Source organism: Panthera pardus, unplaced genomic scaffold (genome assembly GCF_024362965.1).
Source record: "Panthera pardus isolate Hobbes unplaced genomic scaffold, ASM2436296v1 HiC_scaffold_8, whole genome shotgun sequence".
Classification (NCBI taxonomy): Eukaryota; Metazoa; Chordata; class Mammalia; order Carnivora; family Felidae; genus Panthera; species Panthera pardus.
In genome coordinates this window covers 93714363-93728861 of record NW_026527013.1, presented here as the reverse complement: position 1 = coordinate 93728861, position 14499 = coordinate 93714363, and the positions used below count along the sequence as shown (strand labels likewise).

Below are 14499 nucleotides of genomic sequence, written 5' to 3'. Positions count from 1 at the left end.
GTTTTGGGAGGCTGGGAGCTCAGAGTGGAGAAGAATTAGAGTTTCTGGGAATAGCTATGGTTTTAGGGAATATTAAGAGGAATGGTGATAGACTAAGAAGGTTTTAAGAAAGCACTCTCTCCCTTTGACATTTTCTGTCAGTGAGAAGACCTACACTACTGGGCACTGAATGTGTATCTAGTCTGGGTCATGTGGAGTACCAGGTGACCTGATCTGAATAAAGATTGTATTCGTGTTATATTAGTTTGCCATTTGACTTTGCAGAACAGTTCTTCTTTATGCCTGGTATCTTTTTCTGTTGCTGGACGTTGTTCTTTACTCTTTTGCATTCTTCATTCTCTGTCTGGTTCCTGGTGTACAGCCTTTCCTTGTGCCTGCACTGTGGACCTATAGAGAAGGCGCACAAAGGGAGCTGCAACCCTCTGGGTGCAGAAGCTTCACTTCCTAGAGTGTTGGTTAATGCATTCTGTTTTCAACTCTTATCATTGTAAAGAGATTTAGCAGCAAAGTGTGGCTCTAGAAGATTATTTTATTCTTATACAATATTTATACTTAGACACTTTGCCAGATAATCCCATCTGCTTCTTAATAGGTCTCTCATTTTTAGTTAAAATAATTGTTTCAACTACTTTTCATAAATAGGGCCCAGAATTCTATACCCTATCATGGTGGTAGATAACCCAGATTTCCAATTTTCCTTAAATTTGGGTATAATTTTACTTGTTTCATACTGAACCTAGCATTTAGTTGAAACTTCCAATAGAAAGGAAATTTCACAATTGAGATAAATGTGGAGATGTAGCACCCAGATCTCTTCAAGGAAGAACATGTTGCCTCACCCTCTGAGAGTGATATTAACAAATAGCCTTTGGCTCTAGGCCCCTTCAAGAATTGTCTCAGCTGCAAAAGCCATTTTGCCCAAGGTTGTATCCATCCAGATATGGTCTTCCAATAACTAAGAGAGGAAGGGATAAAAGGGATGACCCATTTGACAACATGGCTAACCAATGGGCCATTTCAGCTTCAGCACTTCCCATGGAGTTCACTGAGAACTTCACTGGGAATTTATCACAGCTCAGCTTTTCCTTCTGCCCAGTCCTGCTTCCTTTCCCTCCATCCTACAGGTATTGATCCCAAGATCACTCCCTAACAAACATTCTGCCCCGCAAATGCTATCACAGAACCTGCTTCCTGGAGAAGTCAACCTGTGACAGTGATTCTTAAGGTTCAAAAAATATTCTGCTTATTGAGAAGAGATGTAAAGCCTAATTTTTTCTTCAAAACTAGGAAATCATTGCTAATTTTTAAGTACAAGTAAAGGTTAAAAGGTTACTACTAATGTAGATCTTTGCTTTCAAAATATCTGCTTACTTTTCTTATATGTAACATTTTTTTTCCTTTAAAAATTAAGCATTTTAATCCTTTCACCGCTTAAAGATTTTTATGGTATAAGGACATAAGTTTATGAGGAAATTAATTGCGAATAGTTAGATATTTGCTTTCATTTTAGTAGTATTTTCAATGGAGCCCATAACAATTTAGAATTTCTAGTGATTTGGATGGAGCATTAATTGCTGTCTATGAGAAAATCATGAATAGAATTTTAAAATGCTTTAATATGAATAAAATGTCCTTAGAATGTATTCCATTTTAAAATCACTTTTTTTATTACAAAGTAATACAACTCAAAATATTATAAATAAAAGAAAAAAAAAACCTTAAATTCTATCATCCAGAGAAGTAACAATTACTTATTTTTGTATATGTTATTTTAGCTTTTGGAATAGACATTAATATTAGATGATCTTTTTGTATGTGTGTATGCTAATTTCAGTTTTAAGATACTTAATAAAATATATCTTTTCTGAAGCTCTGTTTTTAGCACTTTGCTAGCAAAGTCCTTAAAAAGTAATGAAAAGTTATAACATTTCTTTGGCAATATTTTATAATATAGAATTTTGACTAACACTGGGTGTCACTCCAATGAATTCAAACTAGTGATATTTATTACACTTAAGAAAATTCCCTGGGGCGCCTGGGTGGCTCAGTCGGTCAGGTGTCCGACTTCAGCTCAGGTCATGATCTCACGGTCCGTGAGTTCGAGCCCCGCGTTGGGCTCTGTGCTGATGGCTTGGAGCCTGAAGCCTGCTTTGGATTCTGTGACTCCTTCTCTCTCTGCCCCTCCCCTCTCACTGTCTCTCTTTCAAAAAAAATAAACATCAAAAAAAAATTAAAAAAAAAAGAAAATTCCCTTAGTTGTTGTGTTGGGCTCTGTGCTAAGACTGCTTATGATTCTTTGTCTCCTTTTGTCCCTCTCCCTGCTTGCACTCAATCTCTCTCTCTCTGTCTCAAACAACAAAATTTTTTTAAGAAGTCACCAGATGAATTTAACAACGGAATGTAGATGACAAAACAGAGCCAGCAATATTGAAAATAAGTCAATAGAAATTATCTAACCTGAAGAACACAAAAAATGTTGAAATAAAAATAAACAGTAAACACATATCAAAAAGTCTAAGATGCATGTAATTGGGGGTCTCAGAAGAAGATGAGAGAGAGGAAAAATGGGCAGAAACAATATCTAAGGAAAACATGCTGAATATTTTCCAAATCTGGTGAAAGATATAAGTTTACACATTCAAGAAGTACAACAAACCCAATAGTATAAATACAAAGAAAACTGCACCTATCATAAAGAATTGGCTGGCCTTTGTCCCTGGTTCCTAGGAGGTAACCTCTAAGTCTTTGGAATTTCTTTGAATGACAGGAATGTCTTTATTATTTATTATGGTCCCCTGAGACCTTACTTGAGTTTATGCTAATGAGATGACTCAGGATGGGGGCTGGCCACACCAGAGAGATTAACTATGTAATTTACTTGTAACCATGTAATTCTGAAAGATGTCAGAGAACCATAGTACATTGCATACAAGGGAGCCCACTGTCAGCATATACTTTCAGTTTTCTTTATCTGAAAATATATTTTATTTCACCCTTATTCTTGGAAGATCATTTTCACAAGATGTAGAAATTCTGAGTTGATATGGTTTTGTTCCCCTCTCCCCTCCAGCACTTTAAAGACGATGTTCCACCTGTTTTCTAGTCTGCATTACTTTTATGATGAGAAGTTGCCAATCATTCAGTTCATAATTCCCTTGTATGTAATGTACCATTGTTCTCTGCCATCTTTTAGAATATGTTACTTTTCTAAAATTTAATGATAATATGCCTACTTGTGTGTACTACAACTACAACTGTAATGCTCAGTACCCAGATTTAGGTCAAATTTCACAAGTTAAGGGCACAATCCTCCCCTCACTTCAGAAATTATCTGAAATTCCAGGCTTCCTAGACCACCTGTGCTTTTGACCCACTAACTATATATTTAAGGGCTCCCACTACCCTTAAAGTTCTGCAATTCACTAGGATGACTCGTGGAACTCAGGAAAGCCCTGTATTTATAACTACAGTTCTTTCTACAAGAAATATTAGGGAGGCTCTTCAGGCTAAAGAGAAATAAAAACATGTAAATTTAGGTCTTGGCAGAGGGGGAATGAAGAGCACTGGAAATTATAACATTGTATCATGAGGTTTATAATGTACATAGATGTAGTACATTTGACAACTTTAGCAAAAAGGATGCAAGGGTGAGTAAATGAACTACTTTGTAAGATTTCTACATGTTACATGAATCAATTCAATATTAATCCTAAATACCCTGTGAAAAGTGAAGGACACATATTGTGATCCTTAACCACTACAAAATAATGCAGAGGTAAAATTAGGATCCTGGAATACATAATATTTGTATACTTTCTATATTGCAGCTAAAGATAAAGATAAAGTAAACCTAAAATACACTTTTATTTCTTTTTCTTCTTAAACAATGTCAACAATATTTTCTACTAATTTTTTGGCAAGAGTAAGGATTAGTGATTTTTTTCAACTTTTCTCCTGAACTTTTTCTCTTATTTCCAGAGACAGTATTCAGTTCATCTTTGTCTCTGTGTTCCTGAAAAAATTATGCCTTCTAATTTCCCTTCAATTAGTCACAGTCAAGGAGTGCTTGTTTTCTCTGCAGGGTACTTATTGGTTTCAACTTCATTTCCTGCTCTTTCTCCCTAAGGTCATTGAATCACATTTTGATAAATACATCATTATTAAGGTTTACTAGAGGCAATTGCAATTGTAGATGTTTTAAATTAATGTCTTTCATTATAATGAGTCAGAAGATCAATGAATTGGAAAATTATTCTTTTTGTAGGTATTCAGCATTAGTCAGTCAACATGTCCCTGCTGTGTGTGTGGAGTGCTCTTCTAAATTCTGTGGGGTGTGATGATGGCAGTATTTCCTGGAGAAGCATGCTGTATAAAGGAGAACTGGAATAAACACAAGTGTGACAGAACTGCAACTAAGTGATTGGAAGGTAGGAAGAATGGTGGGTTGGGGGGGAATGACTAGGCTACTACTGGCCTGACTAAACCAGGCAGTCTTCACAGGCAACACTAGAGTTCTGCAAGACTTGGGTTTGACAGATCTTCCTACATGGAGGGAATATTATGGATATGAAGTAGAAATGAGCTAAAAATATTTATTGAGTGCCTATTGTATTATATGCCAGTAACTAGAAAAATATGAAATAAACATAGTATTTTTTATAAACTAGTAGGAAAGATGACATGTTTTCATAGAAAAAAGACAACATAGGTAGTATAGATGCCAAATACAAATAGGAATAGATGCCAAGGAATGTAATGAAAATGAACACCTAGTTGCAGAAGTAAGACTGAATTAAGTAGAAGGGACTTTGAAGTAGGTTAGGGCCTAATGTGACAGAAAATGAGAGATGCTCTATCATATACAACTCAGAGATGGAGTCTCTGGATGGCCAGGGTTGTGCTGCGAACAGATGATCATGATAGGATGGTGATGAATATACTGCTGCTGGTGACGGTGATTTTAATAAAAATAATGCATGTCTTTGAAAACATATCTGCTTAGTTAAAGGTTTTGCTTTGGATATAATGATAAATTAGTTGGATTAGTTAACTTGGCTTTACAGATACTGACTGTTAAATCTAAACTTCTGCATGAATTTTTCATAGCTATTTTAAAATGTATTGTGTATTTTTGAATTTCACTACTGCGCCTTCTTTTTGCCAAATGAAAACTCTTATTTCAAGACCAGTCTCCTAACCTTCTCTAAAGTGTTTGACTAACTACTGTCTTCTGGTCCTCCTCCTCCTCCTCCTCCTCCTCCTCCTCCTCCTCCTCCTCCACTTCCTCCTCCTCCCTCTCCTCTTCCTTCTTCTCCTTCTCCTTTCTCCTTTCTTCTTCTTTCTCTTCCTCCTCCTCCTCTTCCTCCTCCTCCTGCTCTTCCTCTTTCTGCCTTCTCCTTTTTTTTTCCCTATTATTAAGTAGGCTCCATGACCAGTGTTAGACTTGAACTCATGACCCTGAGATCAATATGTATATACGTACTCTACCAGGCACCCCTGCTTCTTGAATTATATCTTCTGTTTTAGTCTGTTTGGGCTGCTATAACAAAATACCAAAGACTGGGTAATTACTGTGTCCTCACATGTTAGAAGGCACTAAGGATCTCTCTGGAACCCATTTTATAAAACACTAATCTCATTCATGAGGGTTCAATCCTCATGACTTAAGTCTCTCCAAGGCCTAGTGCCATCACCTTTATGGGTTAGGACCTCAACATATGAATTTTGGGGGGACACAAACATTCAGACCATAGCATCCTCCCTTTGGTTCTGTGATATTATACTATCCTAGAGCTTATATAGACTGAGTGCTCTTTCTGTCCTTCCTTCATTGATTCCATTTGCAGTTCATAGATTCCCTAAATTTGGGCATAGTCCTCCATCTTCTCAACTGTATCTTATCAACGTATATTCTCAAAGCAGCAGTTTTCTATCAAAATAGAGACCTTTCAACTTAATTATATTTCTAGCTAAATTTTAGATATTCCAGAAAATCCAAAATCAATTCTAATGCAACAAATACTAAATCAAACTTATCCTCCCCACTAATCACCTCCCTTTCCATCTTTCATATTTGTTATTGTCACCCCCATAAGCAGGTATGCTAAAAACATTAGTTTTCTTCTCTTTCCATTTCAAATCATTGTGACCAGTCAGCAAGTTTTGTCTTTCTGTATTTGAAATATATTAGGCTCTCATTATCCTAACACTTTTATTATACTCTATTCAATAATAGAAAGGAATATACAAAACATACATATGTTGGAAACCATAGTCATAATGACTAATCAATCCACCATTCATTGAAGCTCTTTATACATTCTTCTAGATCTTTTTTTTTTTAAATGTCTATTTATTTTTGAGAGAGAGCAAGCAAGTGCACATGGGAGGGGCAGAGAGAGAGAGAGATAGAGACAGAGGATCAGAATCGGGCCCTGTGATGACAGTAGAGAGCCTGAGGCAGAGCTCAAACTCCCAAACTGTGAGGTCATGACCTGAGCCAAAGTTGGACTCTTAACTGACTGAGCCATCCAGGTGCCCCCACTCTTTCTAGATCTCATTCCCTTGTATACCCAAACTTAACCATTCTCTTGAATTTCATGTTAATCATGTTCTTACTATTAAAATTATTTTATAATATACATGTATTTGTAAATAAAATATGGTTTCATTTTGTTTATCTTTGAAATTTATAAAAATGGTATTTTCTGAAAATTATTTTTTCATCTATAATGAGTATAGCTGGAGTCTATTCATTTTCACTACACAGTAACATCCTAGTGTGAGAACATATCATAGTTAATTTATCCTTTCTCCTGTTAATGGTCATTTTGACTGTTTCTAAGTTTTTTTGCTTTTATGAACAGTGTTGCTAAGAATATTCCATTCTAGTGTATGTCTCTTGGTACCCACATGCAAGAATTTCTTCAAGATATATTCCTGAAGGGGTGTCTAGGTGGCTCAGTCAGTTGAGCATCCAACTTCAGCCCAGGTCATAATCTTACAGTTTGTGGGTTTAAGCCCCATATTGGGCTCTGTGCTGACAGCTCAGAGCCTAGAGCCTGCTTTGGATTCTGTGTCTCTGTCTCTCTCTGACCTTCCCTGCATGTGCTTTGCCTTTCTCTGTCTCTCAAAAATAAATAAATATTAAAAAATTAAATACACACACACACACACTCACTCCTGGAGTGAAAAGACATCTTGCACGTTATGTGCTTGTTCAAATTACAAGATAGTGCCAACTTGTGTTCTAGACCAATCAAATCAATTCATGCTTTCTTAGCTGTGTGACAGTGCCTGTTACTTCATGTGATGGTTAATTATATGAGTAAATTTGACTGGGACACTGGGTACCCAGATATTTGGTTACATGGAATTTCTGTGTGAATCTATTAGAGTGTTCTTGGATGAGATGAGCTTTTGAATTGGTAAACTGAGCAAAGAAGGTTGGTTGCCTTCTTCCATGTGGGTGGGCATCATCCAATCTCTTGGGGGTCTAAATAGAACAAAAAGGCAGAGGGAGAGAGAATTGCCTGACTTATTGAGGTGGGACATTGGTTTTTTTTTCTTTCCCTTGGATTGGGACTTAGTCCTGTTGACTCTCCTGGTTCTCAGGTCTTTGGACTTGGACTGAAACTACACCATCAGATTTCCTGGATCATCAGCTTATAGAAGGCAGATCATGAGATGTCTGAGCCTCCATAATCACATAAGCTAATTCCTTGTAATAAATCTCTTTAAATATATAAAGTCATATATATATTTTTTCTATGTTTCTCTGGAGGACCCTGACTAATATACTTTACATGCTTACCAATACTTGGATATTGCTAGACTTCTTTATTTTTGCAGCCTGAAAGGTATTAGTTCATATCTGATTGTGGTCTTAATTTACACTTTCTGCTTGTAGTAAGGTTATGAATATGTTTATGTATTCATTCATTATGCTTTATTTATAAAATGGCTCTTTAAGCCTTTTGCTGAGTTTTCTATTATGGTATCTGTGCTTTTCTTGTTGATTCCATGGAAAACTCTTGGATCCTAATTGTAATCTGTTTGTGGTTTTGTGTACTGTAATTATTGTCTCCCAGATTACAGTTATTTTTTATTTTTACTTATGATGTCTTGTGATTAACAGAACACTAATTTAAATGTAGTTAAATATAGTAATTTTTATGGTTGGCACTACTTGTATTTTGTGTAAGAAATTCTTACCAAACTCAAGATCAGAAAGATAGTCTGCTGAATTTCTTCTTAAAGTTGCAATGCTTTGTTTTCACATTTAAAAAAAATTTTTTTTTCAACGTTTTTTATTTATTTTTGGGACAGAGAGAGACAGAGCATGAACAGGGGAGGGGCAGAGAGAGAGGGAGACACAGAATCGGTAACAGGCTCCAGGCTCCGAGCCATCAGCCCAGAGCCTGACGCGGGGCTCAAACTCACGGACCGCGAGATCGTGACCTGGCTGAAGTCGGACGCTTAACCGACTGCGCCACCCAGGCGCCCCTGTTTTCACATTTAAATTCTTAATTTACCTGCGATTGATTTTTGTGATAGTATGAGGTAGAAATCCACTTTTATTTTCTCCAAATGGATAACCAATTGTCCTAGCCTTATTTATTGAAGAAATCACTGTTTTCCTACAGATCTACTATATTGATTTTATCACATACACAGTCTCCATAAATGTGTAGGTCTGTCTCCAGGCTCTTTAACCTATTCCATTGTCGATTTATCTATTTCTGAGGCAATAGCACCCTATTTAATTACCTGTGAGTCCCTCTTTTTTTTTCAATGTTTTTTTATTTATTTTTGACAGAGAGAGAGAGAGACAGAGCATGAGCGAGGGAGGCGCAGAGAGAGAGGGAGAAACAGAATCCGAAGAGACAGAATCAGGCTCCAGGCTCTGAGCTGTCAGCACAGAGCCCGACGCGGGGATTGAACTCACAAACTGCGAGATCATGACCTGAGTCGAAGTCAGACGCTCAACCGACTGAACCACCCAGGCACCCCACATCTTCCCTCTTTTAATCAACAAATTCAGACCATATATGTTTATTGTGATTATTGATTTAGTTCTTCCATTTTAAATGTACTTTCTACTTGTCATTTTTTCTATGCTTTCTTTCACCTCTATTCTTGCTTTCTTGAGTTCCTATTTGTTAACCTGTTTTTCTTTCTTTTTAAAAAATATATATTCAACTTTATTTCATTAGAAAAATTCATTTAAGCTACATGGTGGCCATAATGCTATGTCCTGAGCTGGCTTAACCATCCCACTGTCCCCTTCAGACCAATGTATGAACATACACACTATGTTGAAGAAGGGACTTTAACATGTGAAACAATGAGACTTGGACACTGACTACTCCCTCATCCCCCTCCCTATAGCCAACCCACCCACTGCTTTAACTGTTATCTGCACATAGACAAGCTCTCATGGAAGAGAGGCTGAACACCAAATAAGATGACCATAAGTTACCCAAGTCCAAAGGAACTCTTGGCAGATGTTGAGGAAACGATGATGAAAATGACACCATCTCCCAAAAGCTGAATGTGAAGCACAAACCGCCGTCTAAGAGATGTCAGAGCCATGTTGGCAAGGGCAGCAAATCTTACAGCAGAACCCAGGGAGAAGAGTGACATCACTCCATCCCACAGTTATAGGCAACACACTCACACCTATGTATTAAACAGGCTCTTTATCCCGGACAAGGAGCATCCAGAGAGAGAGGCCCTTCAAGGATCCATTAATAATTCTGATAACACTGATACTCTCATCTTGCCTTTCCAGCCATTTGACACCTGGATGGATATGCTTAGGTCAGTGTTACAAGGTTATAGCTGGTGGAGGGAGGTCTTATCCACACCCCACACCTCTGGAAGGCGCTTGGGGCTGTGTGCTAGCTAGTTGACCTCTGGTGGTCCAGGAGCTCCTAGCAAATAGGTTCTCCAGTAAGCCCCCAGGGACTCCCTCAGTCTAATAAAGATGGAGAGCAGAGTCAGCACCACACCTAAGAGGTAGAGGTTCAATAATAGGCTTCATGGCTGAGGTGATACTACTCCTTTGTAGACTAGCAGAGCTGTCTTCTGCTTCTGGAACTTCTCTGGATTCTCCAAGAGGAAGGGCCTGCAGTGGCCTGCTCACTGTAACAGTGGGTCATGTTAGAGTTGGGAGAAAAGTCAGTCAACCCTAGATGACTCAAAGGACAAAAATGTAGCCTACAGCAAAGCACAGAGGAAGACTGCCTATACTGCTCACAAATCAATCTTTTTTCATATTCAGTTTTTACTTTCCACCTGTTCAAAAGCTTTGTTCTTTATTTCTGTCATTTAGAAACTACCAAAGAAATTTTACATACATATTTAACAACTTTACAAAGTGTAATTCAATATCTATATCTTACCTTTCACCATACATATTTATTGACAAATTCCAAATTTACTATGTCTCACTTTTCTAATCCTCCTCTTTTTTTTTCCTCCTCTGCTTTCTTTTCCTTACCCTTTGATTCTTCTTTCTCTTCTATTCCCTTCTTCTTTCCTTGGAGATTTCACTTTCTTGATTACTCAACAATAATTTAAAAAGTACATTTATCATCATTTAGGCATTTTCTATTTATAAGGTAGCAGTGGACCCTGGAGAGAAATCAGTCACATTGTAGATATGTTTTTTCATTGACTTGAGTGTAGAACCAAGAGCAGAATTTCTGGATCATTTTCAGGTTAAAGAAATTATGCCAGTTTTCTTCTATGGTGCTTATACTTACTAGCTGATACTCTTCTCAAAAGTATATGAAAATATTCATTTGCTCAAACATTTGCTAACATTGTATAATATCAAATGCTTCAATTTTTGTTAAACTTTAATGAGAGAAAACAATGCATTATCTCCTTGAATGTGAGCATCTTTTCTCATATATGCTGGATTTGGGGTATTACTCTTCTGTGAATTGATGGTTTATATACTTAGTATATAGGAGTGGAATGCCCAAGGCCCAGTCAAATTGGACAACAGCTTTGGTGGGTGAAGAATTCTTTGGGAGAGTGCAGGGTTTAAACTTCAGATAGAATGCTGAATGTTGGATTAGGTAACTTTTAATGTCTCTGCTAACTTTAAGAGGCCATGGTTAATAGTGGACTGAAATGCCTGGAAACCTAGAGCTGAAGAAAATCTGGTATGAGATGGATTTGTGTGTGTTCTACCTAATCAGAGTAAATGACTCACTTTGCAGTTCTGTTTTGTACAGGAGCTAGTCCTAGAGATGGAAGGGACATGGAAGGGTATTGCCAGGGCAAGACTAATAATGATGGCTGCACTCATATAATGAGGAAGGCAGAGTGCAGCTTTTTGTATAATGGTAGAGTTGGGAGAAAGTGAGCTTTAGGGAAGACAACTGCTGGGAAATTGGCTGTTGAGTTTGGCCCATAATCTTAACCATCCCAGCTCAAGAACCAGTGAGGAAAGGGTGACCTGCTTAAGGGTAAGTTGGGTTAAGACAACTAGCTTTGGGTTGGTTTCCCTTACAGCTCCATGTGATGATTGCTTTTGGGATTTGGGGATAGAAGTCAGACTTAAACATATAGTCCAAACGATGTGTCAAGGCTGAGATTGATGCACAATATACAGATATTTAAGGGACTTGCCCAAAGTCTTCATTCTACCAAAGACTAAAGAAAACTATCTTCTCAAAATTAAACACTGTGTATTTAGGTAGAGGGGAAGATACGTTGCAATGTGTATGTGTTACTATTAATAATTTAAATGGTGCTTCGCTAGAGGTTAGAACTCATCAAGGAGATTCATTTCAATAGGGTCCATAGCCTTATGAAAGTTTTTCTCTGGATAGGAGAATAGGGTGAGAAGGCTGGGTGGGTGCAGGGAGGAGACAGCTGGAATATATAGTGGACTGACTGCTGTGATGGATTTTCTCAAAGGCAGAAAGGTAGAAGGGAGGGGGGAGGGCGAGGAAGACCTGAGCAACTGTAATTTCAAAATTGGGAGGAGGGTATGACAGGAGCACCAACAGAGGGCAGGGAGTGGCGGGTCCAGTGGGTGCCCAGTGTGGGAAGGTGGGCAAGATGAGAGCTGGGTCTGGGCAGCGTGACCACCCACTCTCTGCCCCCTCACTCTTTCCCTAGAAAAGGAGCGTGGTTTCGGGCTGCGCGCTGACTAGGGCGCCACTCGCGAGGCCGCAACAGAGCCCGCAGCGCCGCCATCGGCGAGCCAGAGCCTTCCAGCCCCGGAGCATCGAACTGCGGACACACTTCAGCTGGGCGAGTTTGAGGTGCTCGCGGCGCGCGTAGAGGATCGCGTGGAGGGCAGTTTCCCGCCTTTCGCCTGCCACTGGGGTGGGACCTGGTTGGGCAGGGGGTGGGAGCCGGGAGGGTCGGGGGTCGTCTGGAGCCTTCTGAGTCCTCTTGTCCCTACCTGGCAGGAGCCGCCTGCAACCTTCGAGTGAGCTCGGCGCGCACAGAACACCGCGCTGGACGCGCGCCTCGGCGCAGACAAGAGGTACTCCATTTCCGCTCGGGCTCCCTCTTCCGAGCGAGTCCAGATGACCCTACCTGGAGGAGGGCACTGGTCGGGAGTGTAACCTGAAATTCTTGTGGAAGAAAATTCTCAGGCCCCAGCCAGTCATTTCCTTTTAGAACTTCTATCATACATTTGACACTGCCAGCTTAGTTTGGGAATCTGCAAAGATTTTGACGATGTGAAAAGACCTGAATAAGCAAAGTTTTTTGTTTTGTTTTTTTCTTTTGTCTCTTTACCCTAAATTATTTTGGAGGAGATGTCAGACGGTGGTATATGGGTAAGGAGGTGGTGAGTCTTCTGGATTTGTCCCCCCTCTCCACTCCTCGGCCATGGCTGTCAAGGTTGTGTCAGGGACTTTTCCAATGCCAGCTCTGTAGCAGTTCAAAGCCAATTTAGTCCTTGATGTCCACTCATGTAGCCAGTTTACTGAGTGATGATTTGGCAGGGAAACTTGGGCAAAGACCATTAGAAAATGGCAAGATTTTGCTGAATGTCATTGGCCCTACACTATGTCATATTAGCTCATATCACCTTTATTGTCTTCCTGCTCCTAAAGGTATGTCTGTTTAATCTTCTGCAAACAGATCCTGAACAACCTGAGAGTAGCCAGGGACCCACCAGACATCAGTGCGTAACAAATATTTTTCAATGAATAGAAATGGAAGAAGTGTCAGTAACTTTGAAACTTTAAATGGTGCTCGAACATCCAACACCACTTGGGTTAATAGATTGGTTACATTTAAAATTTAGGGGAAAAAACACCTTTTTCTCATGGTTACACATGGAATAGCCTATTCTGATTCACTTAGTTGGAATGTGTTGTGGTAGGAGTCTTAGATACGGACACAGGAGACCTGAGAATGTGCATAGCCATATCAGTTGAGAATTTTTCTAATTTGTAAAGGTTGGAGCATATGTTTTTAAAGATTTCTTTCAGGGGTGTCTGGGTGGCTTACTCAGTTAAGCATCCAGCTTCAACTCAGGTCATGATCTCACGGCTCGTGAGTTCGAGCCCCACATCGGGCTCTTTGCTGACAGCTCTGAGCCTGGAGCCTACTTAAGATTCTGTGTCTCCCTCTCTCTCTGCCTCTCCCCTGCTTGTGCTGTGTCTCTCTTTCTAAAATAAATAAATGTTAAAAAAATTTAAAACAAAGATTTCTTTCAGCTCTAAAAGTCTGTGATGAAATGAATCCATCACATCTTCAAAAACAAGTATTGCATTTCAGTGGCTGCTGAAGACTTTATCAGAACATTGGTAAACAGATTGTAACTGTATCTTTTCAAAACAAGGTTTGAGAGTCAGCAACTTAGAGGAAAATCAACAAATACATAGTAGACAAATTTGGCTTGATCAAAAACACATATGTCTTTGTAAAATTTTAGGTTTAAATAGATCATTGAATAATTGAATAATTGAGTAATTGTCTTTTTAACTTAAAAATATATTCCCTCATTTTTTTTTCTCTATAGAATATGGGTTTTGCCACAAGAGGACGGTTCTACCTACCACTGGGCTGCATGATGCTGATCAATCTGATTAATGCTGACTTTGAATTTCAAAAGGGGGTGCTTGCCAGTATCAGCCCAGGCATCACAGAAGATATTGATTTCCAATGCTGGAATTCTTGCTCTTTGACATTGATAGATCTCAAGGAACTCAAGATACAGCACAATGTGGACGCTTTCTGGAATTTCATGTTGTTTTTACAAAAATCCCAGCGGCCTAGACATTATAATGTCTTCTTAAGCATAGCTCAGGATTTTTGGGACATGTATATAGACTGCTTGCTCTCACGATCTCATGGAATGGGCAGAAGACAGGTGATGCCTCCCAAGTATAATTTTCCGCAGAACAGGAGGTAATTTAAATGTATACTTAAGAGAATAGAAGTTTAGTTTTCTTTATTTTTTTGAGTTTTTATTTTGAGAGAGAGAGAGAGAGAGAGACAGAGGGAGAGAGAGAA

General features: G+C 38.9%; 1 protein-coding gene across 11 annotated transcripts in view; it reads left to right on the top strand.

The window, feature by feature from the left end:
- Positions 1–14499, top strand: part of FAM237B (family with sequence similarity 237 member B) — a 167725-nt gene that overhangs the window by 13141 nt on the left and 140085 nt on the right. For 9 of the 11 annotated variants that reach the window (XR_008420543.1, XR_008420540.1, XR_002078321.2 and 6 more), the window contains exons 2-4: positions 4265–4427; positions 12142–12287; positions 12438–12514. Coding sequence is in view for 1 of the 11 variants with exons in the window: in XM_053898039.1 (XP_053754014.1) it covers positions 14009–14398 (390 nt within the window). In the remaining 10 variants the exon portion in view is untranslated. Of the gene's footprint in view, positions 1–4264; positions 4428–12141; positions 12288–12437; positions 12515–14005; positions 14399–14499 lie in introns of those variants that run through there. The other 2 variants (XM_053898039.1, XR_002078320.2) reach the window with 2 other exon arrangements.